We start from the raw sequence: 20,166 nt of genomic DNA, 5'->3' as shown, positions 1-20,166 counted from the left end.
GGTTAGTAACTTGTGACTACAGTCAAAAAATAAATAATTGCAAAAGCTCCTTATTGTAGTTTACATTTTCTCCTAAGAGCCTCTATAATAAACATGTTCCATTTACATATATTTTTTCAAGCTTGTAGAGCTAAAACAAGTTTCAAAAGTTGGGTTTTTTTTTTCTTCCAAACAATACTAACCAGTAATGATAGGGATTTAGAAACTGCAGTTACAATTGGCAGTTTTGCTGATGTCGCTGTGCTTTTCCCAGTCACAGACGCTCAGTGACGTGGCACTGACATTACCAGCCACACATGAATTGGGAAACCCAACAAACCTGGGGCATGGTAGGACAAGAAGTGCCTCTACATTTGCTTTTCCACCACAGTCTCCAGATGTGGAAGACAGACCTATTTATCACTTGTATCTCTGTAATTCACCTCCTCTTTCACTAAAATATAAAACAAATCATTTGGATGTGCTGCAGAGGTTTGGTGACAACTCTTATGGCTGCTCTTAGGAGAGGCTACTGGAAATGGCATAGCCAACCCCCAACAGGATAATCTTAATGGATAGGAGGAGAAAAGAAAGGCAGAGAGCAAAGCAGTATTATTATTCTTCCATATGATGTGTACCAGAAAGCTTTCCTTTCAGAATCACAATCATTCATGTTGGAAAAGACAGAATCATAGAATCATAGAACGGTAGAGGTTGGAAGAGACTTTTAGAGATCATCTAGTCCAACCCCCCTGCAGAAGCAGGGTCACCTAGATCAGGTCGCATAGGAACACGTCCAGGCGGGTCTTGAAGACCTCCAAGGAAAGAGACTCCACAACCCCTCTGGGCAGCCTGTGCCACTGCTCTGTCACTCTCACAGTGAAATAGTTTTTTCTTATATTTAAGTGCAACTTTCTGTGTTCCATCTTCATCCCATCACCCCTTGTCCTGTTACTAGCTACTATAGAAAAGAGGGATGTCCCAACCTCCTGTCACCCACCCTTTAGATATTTGTAAATGTTAATAAGATCACCCCTCAGTCTCCTCTTTTCCAGACTAAACAGCCCCAGTTCCTGCAGCCTTTCCTCATATGAAAGATGCTCCAGTCCCATGATCATCTTGGTGGCCCTGCGCTGGACTCTCTCCAGCAGTTCTCTGTCCCTCTTGAGCTGAGGAGCCCAGAACTGGACACAGGACTCCAGATGAGGCCTCACCAGGGCAGAGTAGAGGGGAACCAGAACCTCCCTTGACCTGCTGGCCACACTCTTCTTGATGCATCCCAGGATGCCATTGGCCTTCTTGGCCACGAGGGCACATTGCTGGCTCATGTTTAGTTTATTACCAATCAGAACTCCCAGGTCTCTCTCTGCAGAGCTGCTCTCCAGCGGTTCGACCCCCAGCCTGTACTGGTGCAAGGGGTTCTTCCTTCCCAGGTGCAGGACTCTGCACTTGTCCTTGTTGAACCTCATGAGGTCAAGTGATCTTTAAGTTCTTTGAGTCCAACCATTCCCCCAGCGCTGCCATAGCTACCACTACACCAGGTCCCTCAGCCTCACCAGTCACACAGCTTTGGAATATCTCCACCAATGGAGACTCCACTGCAGCCCTAGGCAGCCTATGCCAGGGCTGGACAGCCCTTTTGAGAAAGAAACTGTTCCTAGTCTCCAATCTAAACCTCCCCTGATGCAACCTGAGGCTGTTTCCTCTTGTCCTGTGATTTGTAGCTTGTGAGAAGAGACCAACTGTACCCTGGCCACAACCTGAGTGTCCTCTGAGTCTCCTTTTCTCCAGACTGAACAGCCCCAGGCCCCTCAGCTGCTCCTCACAGCACTTGTGCTCCAGACCCTTCCCCAGCTCTGGTGCCTGCCTCTGGCCACACTCCAGCCCCTCAATGTCCTCTTGGATTGAGGGGCCCAAACCTGAACACAGCACTTGCTTATTCCCTGCAAGGACGCCAAGAATAGTCTATGGATATTCCTCACCAACAGGTTTTTTTGTGTCCCCTTTCTAACCTCAGACGATTTTTGCCTTTCCAAGTCATGCCATAAATTCACTGCAGAAATTTTCACTGACTGAAAAAGGTATCAGAATGGCCCAGATTCCACTCCCATCCCAGGAGTGTAGCTTGGCACTCTGCTATACAGAAAATTGGATCATGTGCACCGTCCTTAACATTTCATCCCTTCCTCTGTGATTTCTGCTCTTGTTATAGCACCCCCTCAGTTCACTCTCATGCAATAACTTACACTGGGGAGGTCTTCCAGAGGTCATCTGGTCCAAACCACTATTTAAATCAGGGCAAATTTTTATGTTGTTGTTGGTGGTGGTTTTTTTGTTGTGGGATTTTTTTTGTAGATGCAACTAACATGCTGTTTTGGTAAAACACTCCTTGATTTGTGCCAAAGACATACTGAATACATGTCTCAAGAAGAATGTATGTCTCCTCTTGTAATAGGATAGTAAAAAGAAAAACCAACATAAAAGTAGATGTCTCCAAATATTTTCTTTTTACTCACTGTTGTCAGTAATGTCAAATCTACCTATAGGAGTTCTAGGAGTATGATTTCATGTGAAATATCCATTTAAGCACATAAGACAGCCTGTACTTGGCATCCTAGGTAACATCACCTGAAATCTGAGATTGAATCTCATATACAAATACCAACATGCAGGCCACCCGAGAACAGCATGTTTGAAAGCTCCAGCTCATGGTATTTGAGATACAGCTTCCTGCCATTGCAAAGACTTCCCATTATACCAGTGCACTGTTGCTTTTAATTAAAATGTCTCATCTCTGGCTCTTCTGCAATTTTATGGAACATGTCAGATGTTGAGGCTTTTGATCATCTGAGGAAGACTAAACAGGTTGCAAAGACCTTCCTCCAGAATTCACTTATCATCAAGCACAACAGTGTAAAATCATAAAGCCTATGGGAACACACTTAACTGTAGCCATTGCTCATGCTCTATCAATTTTAAATGTACCTTCAAAGACTTCATTTCATGGGGTGGCTGCTGCTAAATCTCTTTGCTATTACAAGTTTTGGGTCATTATATTCATAGGTTTTGTAAACAAATATCCAACTGCTATTTCCAGGCTTCGAATAGAGTAAAATTCTGATTTGAGATTTCAGAGTATAGTTACATTAACAAAGAAAATAATATGCAGAATGTAGGATGAGAATTGACTCAGGTTGTGCTTAAAATCTATGCTAAGTTTAAAAAAAAAAAACACCAACAAAAAATACTTGTGATCTTCTTTGTAAGACTATGGACAAAAATTGTGATCTCACATGCCAGGAAGAGATCACAGGTTTTTTTACAATGTCTTTTTATTTGCACTGAGACGGCACTGCAAACTTGGAGCAAAGCTCAGTCACATCACACCATGCAACTGAAGACCAAGAATGCACATTTTTTTTAAAATAATATAGAAAATTCCTCTTATTGTATGAACTATAGGAGTACTACATTACTTGCACCACATCCACAGAGCTGACATAGCATGTCGAGATAATAAATAGTTAAGGAATTTATTGAATTCCTGATACCCTGTTTTTCAGTAGGTATTAGAAAAATAAAAGTAAGGCTGATCCTTTTAAGAGAACTACTCACCAGAATTAAAGAAGGGGGAAAAAATAAAAATAACATCAGATTTGATGTAGGATGAAAAAAAAGTGGGAAGGTACACAGAGTACTCAAGTTCATTTGAAAAATTAATGGAAGTTATTTGTGTAATACTGTTCTGCTGGAAAATAAGAAAGAAAAAACCTTAAAAGCAATTGTCTAAAATGACAACAAAGTCCCAGCAAGAGATCTCTTAGCTAGCTGCAGAAATTACATGACCCCTGGAATGCCACTTCTACTCTTCAGTTTTCCAACTGCGTTAATTAACCTGGGTGAAAGCACAGTTAATGAAGCCCTGCTCATTTAGAGCTAGCTTGAGTCACTTTGTCACGACCCCGTGATGTATAAATTGTCTAAAGCCGAAGAGAAAGTCAGGCTTATGTAAGCCCACTCAGAAGATTTCCAATCATACAGTACTGCTGCTGCAGCCCTCCTCAAGAGAAGGAAGGTTTGAGTCACAGCAGTATGTCCCATGAGCTTTGGGTAGCAGAAGACTAAACTGTGGAGAACTAGGGTGGAAATGAGTACCTCCTTGGAATGGCCAGGAGAAAAAAAGAGGTGCTAACTGATCAAGGTCAGAGTTGAATAGAGACTTCAGGGTAGAGACAGAAGCATATGGGGAATTAGACAGCGATCAAGAAGAGTCTGGCTCTTCAGGCAGCTGGAGATTAAACATCCCCCCCAGATCACTCAGCCCCTGCTTCCTACCATATGCTCCAGTTGCCTAACCCATCCAAGCTTAAACATTCCGCTTTCCTGCCTTACCTGCTGTCTTAAGAGAAGTTTGATTTCAGCTTAACTATCAAGTTGACATCATGATTAAGTAACTGGCTTGAAGACAGTTCAGGTGTATTCATGCTTCAATGTGCAGCTCAGAAATGTCAACATTTTCATACCACTGGATTTAAATATCCTAAAAGCATTTGGTGTGTGTTTTTTTTTGTCGCCTCTCTATTTTGGGAAACATACTGAGCAAAAGAATTAACCTTCTTTTTTGTGTACCCCCTGAAACAGCCTATTTAGGCCCCTTGTGCAGGCAGGAGCACAGCAGCTTCAACCCAGTTCCCACTTACCCTCGTACAGTGCCGGTCTCCTGATAATTCACTTGAATAAACTTGCCAAAGCGACTTGAGTTGTTGTTATGTGCCGTTTTTGCATTTCCAAAAGCCTGTGAAAAGAGACGTGCCATCAATTATTACTTTCGAAAAGCCACCACCTTGCCTTATTTATATGCACCTCACCAACAACTTAACTTTGGGGATTTTGCTATTGTATAATCAAAAAAACAAAAGTGTGTGGTGAAAGTTACTTGAATGGTCTACAAAATAATATGATGAGCTTCCGAGGACCATATTCGTTTTCAATTTGGTATTCATGAAGGGGAGATAAACACTGTTGAAAAATAAAGTGGTAAGCTGTACAAGAGAGATTTAATATTTGAAGTTATTATAATCTATACTAAGGCTAGGCTTTATTCATTTAAATAAATGTAAAAGTACACTGCTCCAACCTGACTATAAATTTTAATGTGCTAGAGGAAGTTGCTTTTTAATTATATATGGAATTAGGAGGAAAAATGCTTTGAAGGCTACGCAGATGTTAGAAAATGTCATATATAGCACTGGCATAACCCAGAGTATTTTCAACATTCCAGACACTGTCATTTCAATTTGCTACTGTTGTTTCCCAAAATCAAAATGCTGTTAAGTCTTTATTATGTAAAGCTTTTATTAAAAACCTGCCACACTGAGGTACCTAATACAGAGAGTCATTTATTGCCATTTAAAAGAAACCTCCGAAGAGCTACTGGAAACCTTTAAGAACTGCAGCACAGCTTCACTGAAAACTGGAATTTTCAGCACTGTCTAAATCACTTCAATAATCACCTGGCTCAGGGTGACAGAATCTGTCAAGCTGCCAGGTCCAATTAATGTTTCATTTATTAAACCAGTTTTGATAATCATTCACCTTTTCTTCTAAGCCAAACTTATTTAAGGTAATTTTACGCAAGATCATTTCTAAGAGTTGTTTGTGTATGGACATTGAATTACAATTACAAATACAGCGTGTGCCGAGGCTTAATATCAGAGCTCAGCTCCAAGCTCCCAATAGATTTATCCCTTACTCAACTATTTATTAGAAAAGACTTAAAGGGCTTTACAACTATAATCCAAAACTTTTCAAATGACCTTTTCAGATTTATTTTTTGCTTTTAGTTGCAAAGTTAAAGGCCAAATTAAATGAAATCTTGGCAATAAGGCATTCAACACCTTCAGTACCTATGTGATACATGCTCTCATATCTACTTTTATCTTCCCAAGCAGATTTATTTCACAATCTGGTTATGTTTAATGATTTAAGAATCCTAGGAGGTTTGCTAACAGACTATTTGAATTTTTCCCCCTATTTGAATACAGGGATTTGTTTAAACTAAACTGTTGCATATGAATTCATTTTAGTTGACTAAAACAAGTTCTGGGATAGACAAAACCTGCCAAGCAAGCAGATTATACTTGAGAGATTATTTCAGTCACACAGCTATGAAATGCTCCCCCTAAAGAAGCTTCACAGCTTTTCAGGCTGCTCACAATTCCTGCCTATTTATTGGACCCCACAATCCTGTGACCACTATCACTCCTCTACTCCACTCTCCCAAGAGCGTCAGAGATGTCCACACCTCCAGGTGAATACTGAAGTCCCACAAAAGCAATAAAAATCCAGGCATCCCATCATCCTCTCTCCAAAACCAGCAATTTGGCATTCAAAGAAGGGATGCTATTTACCATTTCCAAATTATTTACCTGTCCTTCTCCTCCAGGTATTTCAGCAAGCAGAGACAAAGTAAGAGGCAGAATACTGTGATTTTCAATCCAAGTTAGAACATTGGCATCTATCTAGGTATTAGTTTAAAGTGACATTCATTATGTTATGAGCATTTTCTTGCAACAGGATCAATTGCTATCTAAGACATCACAGTAAGGCAATGAGACATTTTGCATATACCTAATTAGCACTGCGCACTTGAGAACAAATGAGCCAACAGCAATACGAACAGAACAAATGGAGGGCAGCCCTATATTAAATGCCTTCTCATGTAATTTAATAAAGAATTTAAGGAAAAAAAACCCAAAACAGTATTAAAAGAACTTTCTGGTTTGGTTCCCTGTGCTTTTATCTTAAGTAATAGCTCATAGAGAGAAATAAGGTCTATTTATTAGGATTTATTTGGGAAGAGCCACATCCAGGAACAAATCTTTTTTCTTCTGTGACAGGGAACATTTACTCAGGAAAAATGTTTCAAACATATGAGTGGATAACTGTGAGAATCCTCTTTTTTATGAGCTTTTTTCTGGATTAACTTGCCAGACCACATTATATTTTATAACTCAAACACCTACAGAAATCGTAACCCATAATATCCCTCTTTCATGCCTTTTTCTTCATTGCTGATGTAAATGAGAAAGCTCTTTGGATCACGTCTTGTTAAAATTTCAGGCTGACTTGATGGCAAAGGCAAGTTGGTGAAGGGCCAACAAGCAGCTAAAGAAATGCCTGATGTTTAACTTGAGACAACTTCATACATTTTTGTTTGGTTTACTCATCAGATTTCTTTAATGGAACTATTGGGCTACAGAGAAAAGTGCTATTAATTAAATTTATGTATGCCTAATCTATTTATACTTGAATAGGACAGCACATCATTCTGAAACCGGGGCATAATATAACAGCTCAGCTACCAAACTAGTTATAACTACTTCCCTAAATTTATCTGCTGTTCCTATTATTTCCTTTTACTGACTCCTTGATTTGAAGCTGCCGAGCAGCTCAACGGACAAAACTCCAATGCAACAGCATTCCTAAAATTCTCAGGGAGACCAAAGCTTTTACTGGCCAGGACTCAACTTTTTGAAGGAAACAAAATTCAATACACTCCTCTGTAGCGGCCGGGCGGCCCTCTGGCCCCAGCACTGAGGATTCAACAGAGAAACCAGCGGCTCCATTCCTCCTGCCTCCTACCACCCTCCTGCACAAAGAGGTGCTTAACATGGACATCGGAGAAAACATGAATCATTAACAATTTCATGGCTAAACACTTTACATTTTTCCTCATCTGATCCTGAAGGCTCGTGGTCTCTTCATTTTGGGACTGAATACTAATGCAATCTAGACTAATGGCAGATTACAGAGAATAACGATTATTTTAATGTTTTTTCTGAAATAAGGTTCTCTTCCCAACAGCAGTGAGTTGTCTTCATAAGGCAATAGCAATAAGATGCTGTTATATAGATAATCCTAACCGAATGGCATTCTCCTACAGCTGCACTCTCCTAACAACTGCATTCTCCTATTGAAAAACAGTTTCTGCAGTGAAAGCATTAGTGGAAATCCATGCCTTTGCATGCACATTTAAGGTCCCCAGCCTTGCCCTTCTAAAATGAGTCTCTAGCACTCACCCTTAGAGGGAAAAATACAAAGTTTTGTCTTTGCTACAGAGACAGAGAAATGCAGTAACTGGTAAGAGTTCTAAAATGTTTTCCTGTTGACTTGAAAGGTCAATTAAAATTTTTAGAAAGTTGGACTATGAACATAGCAGAAGAAAAGCAAGTCAACGTCTTCAATCTCAATGCAGGCTATGCCATCATGTAATAGTTATATTAACAGTTGTATTTTACCATGGGTCACTGAAGGGACTGGGAGCAAGGTTTAGTTATGCTCATTTATGCTAAGTACAAGAAATAGGTTAATATCAGACAAGAGACTGCTGGAATACTCATGTTCCCTGGTTTACTGTGAATTTTGGAATTCATGAATCAAGTACATTCATAAAGACTGAATGGCATGTAGCAGTATAAGCCAGGTGGAAACTCAAAGTGTCAGCCAGCAGTATAGCAGCCAAGGAAACAGAACACTTGTCTGAATTTTGGCAATTAAAAAGAACTTTTGTGAATTAAAATCTCAGCATAAATAGGTGTTGGTAAAGGACAAGAGTCTATATGATATCTGAAGAGCCCAAGCCCTAATGCAGGGGGGCTGCACTAAAGAAAGAAGCATAGGAAAAGTATATTTAGCATCAAATAACATCAACACAAGGTCAGGACCAGCGCTAGATGGGCATAATATAAACAATGGAAGAGCAAGAATTCAACACCCAGGGCAAACTTCCACAAAGAGTGGTGATTTTAAACACTGCCTGTAATTTAATTTGAAGATTATTTTTCTCAATAATCTATACAGCATGTTTGAAAAAAATAACCAAATCAAACCCAAAAATCACAAATATCTTGATTCTGAAAGAAAAAAAAAGACACAGGATAAAATTTACATTTTGTAGTTTTAATGTCTTTGGTTTTTTTTTTTTGTGACATAGGCATTCACTGGCTTCTTAAGTTACTCTCTGTAGTTATGAATTCCTTTCTGCATCTTGCAACAGCTGGATGACAAAGATCATTTTCACTTGTTTCCATCCACCCTGCAACCAAGCTCCCAGCACTACTCTTGTTGTGTTATATTGCTCTAACAGAAATATCTTAAATTATGGCCAGAACATAAAATGTATCTATATCATTTAAATGAGAATCTTGCTAAATAAATCCCTTCACTTTACTGCATCTGCTCTGGGAAATACTTCATTTTGACCTGTAGATGACCACCTGCTAAAACTTGAATTGCATTGCTAAAATTATAGCACTTTGACTTATCTCCCCCAGATTTCAGCTCACTAAGCACTTAAAGAAGTACTAAAGCCTCAGAGTATGAGCTACAACTTCCATTCCTGCTAAGTATAAGAGCATTTCTGTGAATCATTCAAGGCATTGTTCTGCTTGGCCTAGCAATAATACTGAATATCTAGTTTATGGCAATGAAATACAAGTTCAAGCGCTCATTCTTTAATTGTCTTGGTTGTGGCTAGATGTTTCATGCTGCCTAATGATACCATTGATGCTTTTACGGTAAAACGTACAAGTCACAAGGTATTTATAGCGTTTGAGCTGTGATGCTTGAGCAGAGGTCTCATGAAAATGACCTGCAACCTTGAACTGCTTAACATGGACCTTGAATATCTTTTAAGGGTTGCTCTTTCATTATTGTTTTCTCCAACAGGCCACTGGAGCATATTGCAGAGACAAACTCCAACTTTCTATTTCAAACCACAATGAAGATAAAGCAGTTTAAACACAAAGTCTATAATGAAAAAACCTGATTTATCTTTTGTTTTTCTTCAACATTTTAGAGAACATTTCTCCTGGCTGTTGACATAAACAGAAAAACTTGAACAGCAAGTACAGTTTGAAAAGACTACATTAGCATATATATTTCTAAAAATCTCCAGATCTCCCATGCACATCAGGATTTATATAAAATTTAGAGCAATTCACAACCCATTTTAAGGTATTCCTCCTCTATGCACCTCCCCACTTAGTTGATACTTCCCATGGCATCTCTTGGTTGGCAACACAGCATGGCGGTTGCATGAAATAAAACTCACTATTTTTAAAAGAAAATATTTGCAAAGCTCTAGCTGCTGCTGTGCCAAAAGAAAGAAAAACACGTTAAAATCCTTCTTTTCAGTACAAGTCTGTTGCAGGTAAAAAGTTAAAAGCACTCAAAGCTCTGCAAGCTCACCCTGCAGCAATTGGCTGCTCAAAGCCGTTGGTGATTTGATCCACAGTTGGAATCCATCTCCCGTTCAGGCCAAGAAATGGCAACTGTAGGACCCTGAGTCCAATCAACCTACTTTGAGCATGCACAGATCAGATGTATGCTGGAGGTCCCTGGCCAGGTCTTTGCTTTTCAAGTACTTAGCCATCCTCCTCATCATTCTGGTGCACTAAAATCAGGGACGTGCAAACTATGTTTCAACACATTGCCTAGAACAAAATCCAATGCTACAAACCACAGGTGAACATCTCTTTGGTGGTGTTTGCTTCCTGTAATGTCTCCTATTAGCACGATTTTTTGCTTACAAGCTTCTGAAAAACATAGTTTTCTGTTTCTTCCTATAAAATTAGTAGTGCTTCTTTTTTAAGCTGGCATAGTAACCAAAAGATGCAACACTGTCCTCTCCTTGATATTCCTTCCCCATCAAGGAATTTTCAAATACATGACCTGCAAATACTACAGATGGAGTAAGTCCAAAGGATAAAGAGTCCTGGAAATTGCAAAGACTGCCCAAGGTCCAAATCCATATTTAAGTAGACTCCTCACTCCAAACAAACATACCATCGGTTGCATTTATGAAGGTTAAAAAACTCTTCATCCCACTGTTAAGGACACCTTCAGTACACAGAATTAAACTCTGCCACATTCTATCACTACAAAGCACATCAAATACTTTATTTCCTAACTACAGTTACTGAATGGCAGCCAAATAAGTTCTACTGCATTAACAGACATACCTTCTTATAATTTAAGTATTAAATACTACTCATGATACAGGCTACAAAACATCTTTCTTAATTTTGTTGTTGTTACAAATAGTTTATGCCAACTAAAAATGTCTTATTACTGGAAAACATTTGTATTAACCTGACCAAGGCACAACTGAGACTATTCAAGCTGGGGGTTGGACTAGATGATCTCTAAAGGTCCCTTCCAACCCTACCATTCTGTGATTATATTCAAGGGCCTTATGTCCCCCTCTACTGAATTAAGTAAACATCCTGGCACAGAACAATTAACCAATGAATCTTTTGCTGTAACTAGGCTTAAAATACAGCACTGGTTAAGACCACTTGTCTTTGTGCACTTAGACTTCACACTCTCCAACAACAAATAAGGGAGAAAATGGCTTTTCATGGAAGAGCACTGGTTTGGAGGTTTTGGGGTCAATTTAATGGAATAAAAGAAGTGCCAGTGCATGCAATGGAATTATCAAGAGTATCATTAAATAAACTTACAGAGTAATATGCCTTAGATAAAGTACTATAAAAGTAATTTCAATGCACTTTTTTTGGAGATTTTAAGCTCTGCCAATACAGATGTGCTCTCAATCATGTAAGAAATCAGAGTTAGCATCTGCATTATTCCTGGCAACCACTTTATCATTTGCAGAACAGTCCTCCTTTTCCCATACTTGAATATAGGATCAGCCCATTTCAGCTTCTCCCTTTTAAGAAAAAAAACTCCAAACCTCAAATAAAACAAAAACAAAAACCCCTCAAGGAACCATGATGCAACAAAATAAAACCCCAAACCCAAAGTAAAACCTACTACTTCAGTCCTCTTCCCAAACAGGGACAGTTTTCCTATTCAAGTTCTGTAAGAGGAAAAGAAACCCAGCTAAGCTGGCAGATGGTCATTGGCAAGCATCAGTATGGACAGATCCTGGAGGGAGAGGCTGCCAGTCCGTAAGATCTGGCTCACATCCCTGGGCCTCTGCTCAGACGCATATTTTTTTATGTGGAAGGTGGAAGGTCCTGAGAAGAGCAGACAAACACACATTGTTTTCCTGCAAATTTGCACACATCAGCCAACAAACATTTTGGTGGAAAAAAAATCTTCAGCTCAGGTTTAGCTTTGGATTTACAGCAGTATCCCCAAATGAAGGTGGGCAGCTCACTGCTATTACAGTGGTCTCTCCAAACAGAGGATGCTTACAACTCCCGACACTTATGTTCTGCAAACAAAGAACAAACTTGACTACATCTCTGAAATTCAGATAGCAAATGTCTGATAGGTCCCAGGATGGAGAAATATCTCCTTAATCAGTGTTCCAAATTTTTTCATATCAATAAAGAAATAAAATAATCACAGAGGAATAAAATAACTAGCTGAAAACAAGTTGTGACTCAAGAGATTTTACACCTCCCGGTAGATAATAAGGCTACCATAAAAGAACAAAACTGCACATAACACTGACAGAAAAAACCCTCTATTATCTATTTAAGCTACCTATTGAATAGGTTACATGAATTCAACATCAAGTCATACTACCATTTCCATACCTCGCATGATTTGTTTTTACAGAGTTAGATTAAGTACAGCAATGCACCCACCACAAACCAATGATGCTGCAACTAAAAATTCTCTGTAATTACTAGAAATAGCCCTGCAGTGTATCAGGACTACAACCAATTTCCTTTACTTAAAAATACTGGAAGTAATACAGCAGCTCACATCCCTTGAAACAAGGAAACACCAACACACATAGTGCAAGAACTACCTCTTTTCTCAACGCTGAGACTTGCAGTCTCCAAAGCTGTTGACCACTTGGGTCTCCCTTGCTGCAAAGTCGTCATCAAATAAAAGATGACTTCTCCATTTCCAAAACCCAATAAACACCCATGTCTTTCAGTGCTTTGCAGAAAACAAGGGCAAATTGCTGCCTCCAAGGCCTCTTCTGTAGCTTTTTCATGCATCTAGAGTTATAGACAGCTGTAAAAAGGCAGTCCTCACCTATGGCTCCACATACTTCTGAAAGTAACAAGGTTTGTGTCCTTTGGCCAGAACCGTGTTGTCTTGGAAACACTGATGTTTCAAATGATACAACACACATCATTTCAAAACAACCACTATTTCTTAAGACACAACTTCATTATGCAAAACCATCCGTACAGGAGACTACATTCCCTTGGGAGAACACATTTTGCCCTACATAAGCTCTTCATTCTATTGTCGCTTTGTGATGGCTCTAGTAGCACTCAGAAGTGCATGCTGAAGCTGCATCTCACTTATTTTAAGAGTTGGTGATAACAGGTTGGTATCCCTGATGGCTCCGCCAAGTCAAGGCTGTGGCTTTTGCTGCAAAACTGCTTGCTTTGGGTGGTGGAGCTGTGGATCCTTCAGTCCAAGGGCAAGTCTGGAAACAAGCCATCAAACTTTAGAGAGATCTTGAAGAGAAGCATCTCCATGGAAACACTAACCGTAACTGGAGTCAAGGAGCTGCTAACACGTAAGTGAAACCTCACCCATTGGCATGAGATCCCATCCCTTGGAGAGGCATCTCCATCACCTTCTATCCCCTCCTCACCAACCACCAGCCTTTAATTTAGGCAGAGAGATCTTTTCTGGTGTACAACCCTGAGACACCCTCCAGATCCTGGAGAAGGGCTCTGAAAGTCCCTTCAAAACACTATTTTTTTCTTTTTTGAATATAATGATTCTATGTGGAGTCATAAATGTTTAGAAATGAAGTTTCGGCTTCCCACTACATACTTGGATAGCCTCAAAAATGCTGAAAAAAAACCCCCAACCAAACAGCAGCATTCACTGCTCTGGGCCCAATACAAGTTTTCCTGTGGTGTGTCACCAAAATCAATGTCACAAGCCAAAAGGCGAAAGTGTCCCTACTGTAATGCCTTCCATATGGAACATCTTAGCAGAGGAACGGAGTCCTCGTGTATATTTTACACACATTTTTTTTCTGCTTTTCACAAGAGAAATATGTGTAATGAAGAAAAACAAAAACACTATAGTAGCAACAAAAACATACCACTGTAATATGAGACCCAGCTTGGCTTCTACCTGTGTTATCCTTCCTCTTAGATGCCAGCTACTTTTTGCTAGTTATAGACAAAAAATAATACACACCCTCCCCTCTAAAAAATAAATAAAACCAACATCAGATCAAAGCTCTGACATTGAATCAACACAATAAATATCGCGCAAGTAAAGACAAGGTTAAACATGAATATACACATCTCCAGCCCTTCCTTGCTTTTCTGTGGGACTATATAAATAATCTGTAACTCTTCTTGATGCAAATCCAAAATTTCAAGGGCTATTAAGCTGCAGCATCAAATTTACATGCATCGTACACAGTGAGGATTACTCGCTTATGCCACAGCAGCTCTGACAGGCTGATGTTTTCCAGCACTTAAAACATTTCAGTAGACACAGACAGCTTCAAGTGTCCAATCAATTAACAAAAATATGTTTTCCCCTTTTTAAGTACAGTTTGAATGGTCACATTAATGACTACTGTGGATGGACCTCAACACCTGCAGGAGTGAGATCGATGTAGAGCACTGAGAAAAATTATATTGTTGGAACAATGCATAGCATTGAAAAATTAATTATCACTAACCACAGTATTTGATTAATACCAGGGAAAACAATGTCTGGCACTGATTATTTCTAAGTAGCAGAAAAGTGATCTCAAAAATCAATTTATTATTATCAGATATTTGTCTTAGGAGAGGATGCAACTGCTTGAACATGTATCTTGCTTTACCTAACAGTTGAAAATTCGACAATTCAGTGGACACTGCTTAGGTATTAAATGTGGGTGTTTTTGAGGTCATGATAAGAGAGATTTGCTATTGTCATGGTTTAGGCCCATCCAAGGACAAAAGATCATGATTAGACATAAGTATCATGAACTTAAGAATTCCCAAAGGGCAGGGAGGGCTTAATTGCTGCTTCTAGTTCCAGACAAAAAAGACCAAGCTACTCAGTTTGGGGAGGAAAACAGAAAATAATTTAATCCACCACCAATTAAAACATAATCCTAAACCCCCAAAACATAAAGGACAGAAAACAAGAGTGGCACAATGATGAAGAGCACAATCAGCCCTTTAAGATCACCTTCTCCCCACTCCTCTCCTCTTCCCAGGCTCAGAGTCCTAATCCCAGTGTCTTTTTCTCCTCTCCCCACCAATGACTCGGGAGGCAGGGAATGGGGGTTTCAGTCAGCCTGTTCCTGATGGCTTCTGCTGTTTGTCTCTCCTCAGGGCAGGTGGGCTCCACACCAGTCCTCCCTGCTCCTCCACGGGGTACCTCACACAGCCGGCAGCCCTGCATGGGCTGCTCCGACATGTGTTCATCCCAAGGGCTGCAGCTCCTCTCTGCCTCTTGTGTGTCTCTGGGGCCCACAGGCTCTGCAGCACAACCTACGCCATCTCACAGGGTCTCTCGCCTGTCTGGACACACTCACCCAGAGATGCTGGTGGCTCTCAGTCCTGCCATGGCTCTGCATGGGTTGCAGGGGTACAGCCTGTGTTCTCACCATGGGCTGCAGAGGGGTCTCTGGTCTGGTGCTCCTCTTTCCTTCCTTCCTCCTTCTCTGACTGTGAGGTCTGCACAGTTGCCTCCATCTTGTACCACTCTTACATCTCCTCCCAAGCATTTCAAATTCCTGTCCTTAAATAGTGATGGCAGAGGCACCAGATGGGCCCAGCCAGGCTGGTGATGGGTCTGAACCGAGGAGATGGGGAAAGTCCAAGGACTCTTTACATGGTCTGCACTACAGCCCCCTCCCTCTGTTAACAAGCAAAAGCGGCTCCTCACAAAGCCATGCCAACTATGAATTGAAAAAGGTTACTAAGTTGGGAGTAGACATGATTCTGCACTGTCTGTTACCTACAGAGAAAGGAACAGCTGCAATGTAAATGCAAAACAGCTGATGTCCCATAGCACAAGATCGGCATGGCATTGTAATTCAGTTTGTCATGCAAGAGGTCTCCAAGCCAAGAATGAGCTTCCACATCAAAGTCTGTCCTGCCAAAATCACCTATTTAGCTTTGCACAATATTCTTCAAAACTGCCAAGTCTGGTATTTCTGAGAATAGCATTTTGGTTTTTCAAAGAAAAGAAAATCCAACAAAAAAGCCCTGAGTTAATAAAATTAAGGGAACTGCGATGAGATTTTGTACTCCAGCTTTCCATACAGCAGTAAACGTGCAAAAACAAAGCAGATATTTTTCTGTTGTTCACTTTTTCCTAGCCGGCCTTGCAAAACATTGAGTGGTTAGGACAGTGTCTTGGGAGAATGATCACCTACTTTTCAGAATGTGCAGGAGTCAAACCATGCCCAGCCATGGATGTGCTGGCCAGCAAGCCAAAGATGCAGAGCCCTTGCTGCTCCTTCTCCCTACAGCAGCAGTAGCAATTCATCACCCACCTTGGCCAAGCAAGAGAGATCACAAAGTGGAGACTCAAGAGCACCTTAATTCTTCTCCATTTTTTTTTCACATATGTATTAGCTTGAGGATGTATTCAAGTAATAATTGTTATGGTAGCTGCATACATCCAAAATCGCTGCGAGACTTCAAGTACTCAGACACCAAGGAGCAAAATGCCTGTGCAAACCACACACTCTGCCTTGGAGATTCTCCCAAATGGAGAAAAGCAGAAGGAGGAACACCGTCCCAATTTTTAGAGCAGCAGCTGAAAGCCACTGAACTTCCTTCTGAGATCTCCCTCTGTCAGTGGTAATATGTCTTCCAAACTTAGCATCAAAGCCGATGTCCTCCCAGATGTAAGTTCATTTAATTGCACAACTGAGCTGATATCCAGAGCTCCATGCAGCAGGGAATTGGGAGGTGGATGCCGTGTTGCTGTGGATGCCTAACAACTGCAGCACAAATCAAAGTCTCCAAAAGCATTTAATAGCATTTAACTTAACAATCTCTGTAGTCTTTGTACGTAATGTTTTGGGGAGCAACAACTTTTTAAACCTTTTTGCTTTCTACAAGAATATACCAAACACTAGAATAACATGTATGTGCAGAACCACATTTAAATGATAAAATATTCAGTGTGTTGGACAGACAGATGATAACCTGGTCAGAATAAATGAGCCACATTCTCTTTGCTGTATGGGGAGCTGTGCACAAGTATTTCATGCTGTGACACTCCGCACAGCTGATAGTAGGAGAAATGCAGCAGGTATACTTGCAAAATTCTCCAGGGCATTGCTTGTCAGAGCAAATAGCAATTGGCAGACTTGGTCTTCCAATTAATTTCATGCAAATAAGCAATGCTTCATTAGAGTACACACTCATTAAATTCTCTCTCACCTGTTTTCCTTAAGCAGTGGTTTCCAGCACACAGGTACTGTATGTTTAATTTTTTTTAATGCCTTTTTCTGTTTAATTGCCAGTATACAGCCTGATCATCTCAGATTGCTCCCCACTCAGAAGATACTCAGATGACACACTCTCTTTCCACCACCATGTAATTAAACTAACAGTGTATAACTCTCCTTTATAAGAAACCTGGAAGTTCAACAGTAAAGTTTAGACCAGCATTTCTTCTTCCAAGCTTTGAAAAACCACTACAGTGGGTTTAAGCCTTTTGGTAATTCTTCTGTAACTAAATATACTGTAAATAAATGAAAATCACAACCTAATGCTACTATCATAGTAGCTGCAGTGGAATACAGATAGAGACAAATGTTTTAAACAGACACAATATCTTTAACTGGACTAACTGGAATAGCTGGAAAACCCAACAAGCTTTAAATTATACGTCTTTTACAAGGCTGAGATGAACGTCAAAACTCAAGTACAAATACTGCGGGGTTTTTCTGAATTTGGAAAGAGATTCATGAGTTGAACTCCATGGAAGAAAAGGATCTTTAACCAGAGGAGTGCGGCAATGTGAAAAAGGAAGGGCAAAAACAAGTACTCGCTGTGCTGAGAAGCACTATGTAACTTAAAACCTACATGAAACCACATTTTCATCTATTATTTGGAAGCAAGTCGTGACCTAATACACAGCAACACATCAGAATAAAGAGGTCATTAGTAATTATGCTTGGTTTGTAAAAATGAACTAAGAACCAGCATTTGCAACAGAAGGAGCTGATAGCACTCTGCACTTGCTCCTGGAGCAGAGATGGATCACCAAAGCATCCTTCCCTGTAGGACTGAAAGCAGAAGAGTGATGCCCAAAGGCTCAATGTCAGCTCTCTAGTTCCCATTCATACCACCCTTAAATTATACAGAGCTTCCAGGGGGTGGATGTTTGATCCAAGACATAATTTTTGTGTTCTCAATGAACGAGACAAGATGACATCAAAACACGTAGTTTTGAGACCTTGGATCTCCCTTCAATGAAGGCAGAACTACAGAGATGATAGCTTGTATTATTTTAATCAAATTTAGTAGAGAGTGTGTATGTGGAGATAGCAGGGGAAAAAAAAAGGATCTCACTTCCTTGATCACATCTTATCCACCTCCTCAAACTTTACTCCATACAGAGACCTGTAAAGCTACCATTGACAGGCTACAATCTGTTTAGTCTCATTACACATCACCCAAACCTGAAGGTTCCGAGAAGACCAAGGAGATCACAGTGGCCAAGGTATAGCCAAAATGTCAGAGCACGTATCGCTTGGAGCCATTTGGAAAGATTTTATGAAGGTAGCGCTGAAAGATATCTGCCCCTAAAATAATAAAGAATATATCATTCTGAAAAGGTGTTAAAGCCACTCTGGTTGCATTTGGGATTTCATCAATTTGTTGGGTTTTTTTTTTAAGCTCCTTATTATTTTCTTTCCTTTTTGCATATTAAGAGGCATGCAGGATGTAGCAGACATCGCTGGAAGGAATCCTCCTGAATTCACGGAGAGAATATCCTGGAATGGGAAAGATGGGGATGCTGGTTCTGCTCACTCATTCAAAGCAGCTTTATAAAAGCCCAACCAGAAATACCATTAGTGGTAGCTAAGGAGGATTTTGTTTGAATCTTTGAAGAGAGGATTTTAAAGGTATTTCCTTTAAAAAAAAAAACAAACAAAAAACCAAAACCTACATTAAAAAAATTAAACACCTATGAAACCAGCACTTCTTCTCTAAATAATAGCTTGGCCTGCAATTCAGGAGAAGGATGATGAATGGAAAAGGGAGTTAAAAACTGATTAAAAAAAAAACACAGAAAGAAACCTTTCTTTCTCTTGCTGAGCCTCATCCTCTTGTTTATAATTCTCAAAGAGAACAGCAGTGTGATTGTCCTACCTCATGCTGGCTGGATTTCAACAGGAAGACTTTGGTCATCCGGCCTCCGGCATCCAATACACAAGGCTATTACCCTGGTTATCTCTCCTTTTTTCTCCTGTTTCTTCCCCATCTCTCCCCTTGGAAGACATCCAGGCAGATGGGAGCTACTGAAAATTCATCATCTGCCTAGTCTAAAGTCACTATAATAATTAAAACCCAGGTGACAATTGAAATAAGGCATGGAAAAAAAATCCCACTGTACAAAAAAATGGGAAAAAATCCAGATGGAATTGGTGCTAAGGAACTTCAAAATCTAAGTTACAAAGTAATCAACAGTATCAACAGCACCTGAAGATGTTCCCATCTATACTCTCTGCTCCCTGGAATGGGTGGTATAAATACACCATCAAAATCCTGAGCCAGTCTAAAAATATAAGGTGTAAGATTTGGGATTATTACTTAATTTTCAGTTCTTCCGGTGCCACTTTAGAAAACAAATGCATCAAAGATAACTCATGTAACAGACAGAAAGAGGTACGAAAATCTCAAAGGTGAACTACCAACACATTGTATTGACTCACTGAACTATTCAGCTTTCGCATCCTCTTAGCTACACCCCTGCCACTGGTCCACAGCAAGATGCACAAAACTAAAACTGAGCTGATTCAATAGTGAGGAATAGGATGGGACTGAAAAATAAAATATCTGCCTAATTCCTTTTGAAAACACTTTCAGTGACTGTGAATACCCCACCTCAATCACATATCCCTCTCTGAAGAAGTTTTGCTCCAAAGCAAAATGAAGTGTGAACCTGGCAACCTGGAGTGGCAAGTCACTTCAAATGTGGTTTGAGTCAAGTCACATACACAGAAATGCAGCTTTTTCCCTCAAAGTATAA

General features: G+C 40.1%; 1 protein-coding gene across 6 annotated transcripts in view; it reads right to left on the bottom strand.

Moving 5' to 3' along the window:
• MYO9A (myosin IXA) overlaps positions 1-20,166 on the bottom strand; it is a 198,609-nt gene that overhangs the window by 125,035 nt on the left and 53,408 nt on the right. For all 6 annotated transcript variants that reach the window (XM_062000449.1, XM_062000451.1, XM_062000452.1 and 3 more), the window contains exon 3: positions 4,680-4,774. In XM_062000449.1, coding sequence (XP_061856433.1) covers positions 4,680-4,774 — 95 coding nt within the window. The remainder of the gene's footprint in view (positions 1-4,679; positions 4,775-20,166) is intronic.

This window comes from Colius striatus, chromosome 7, assembly GCF_028858725.1.
Source record: "Colius striatus isolate bColStr4 chromosome 7, bColStr4.1.hap1, whole genome shotgun sequence".
NCBI lineage: Eukaryota > Metazoa > Chordata > Aves > Coliiformes > Coliidae > Colius > Colius striatus.
This window is presented reverse-complemented; position numbering and strand designations above follow the sequence as displayed.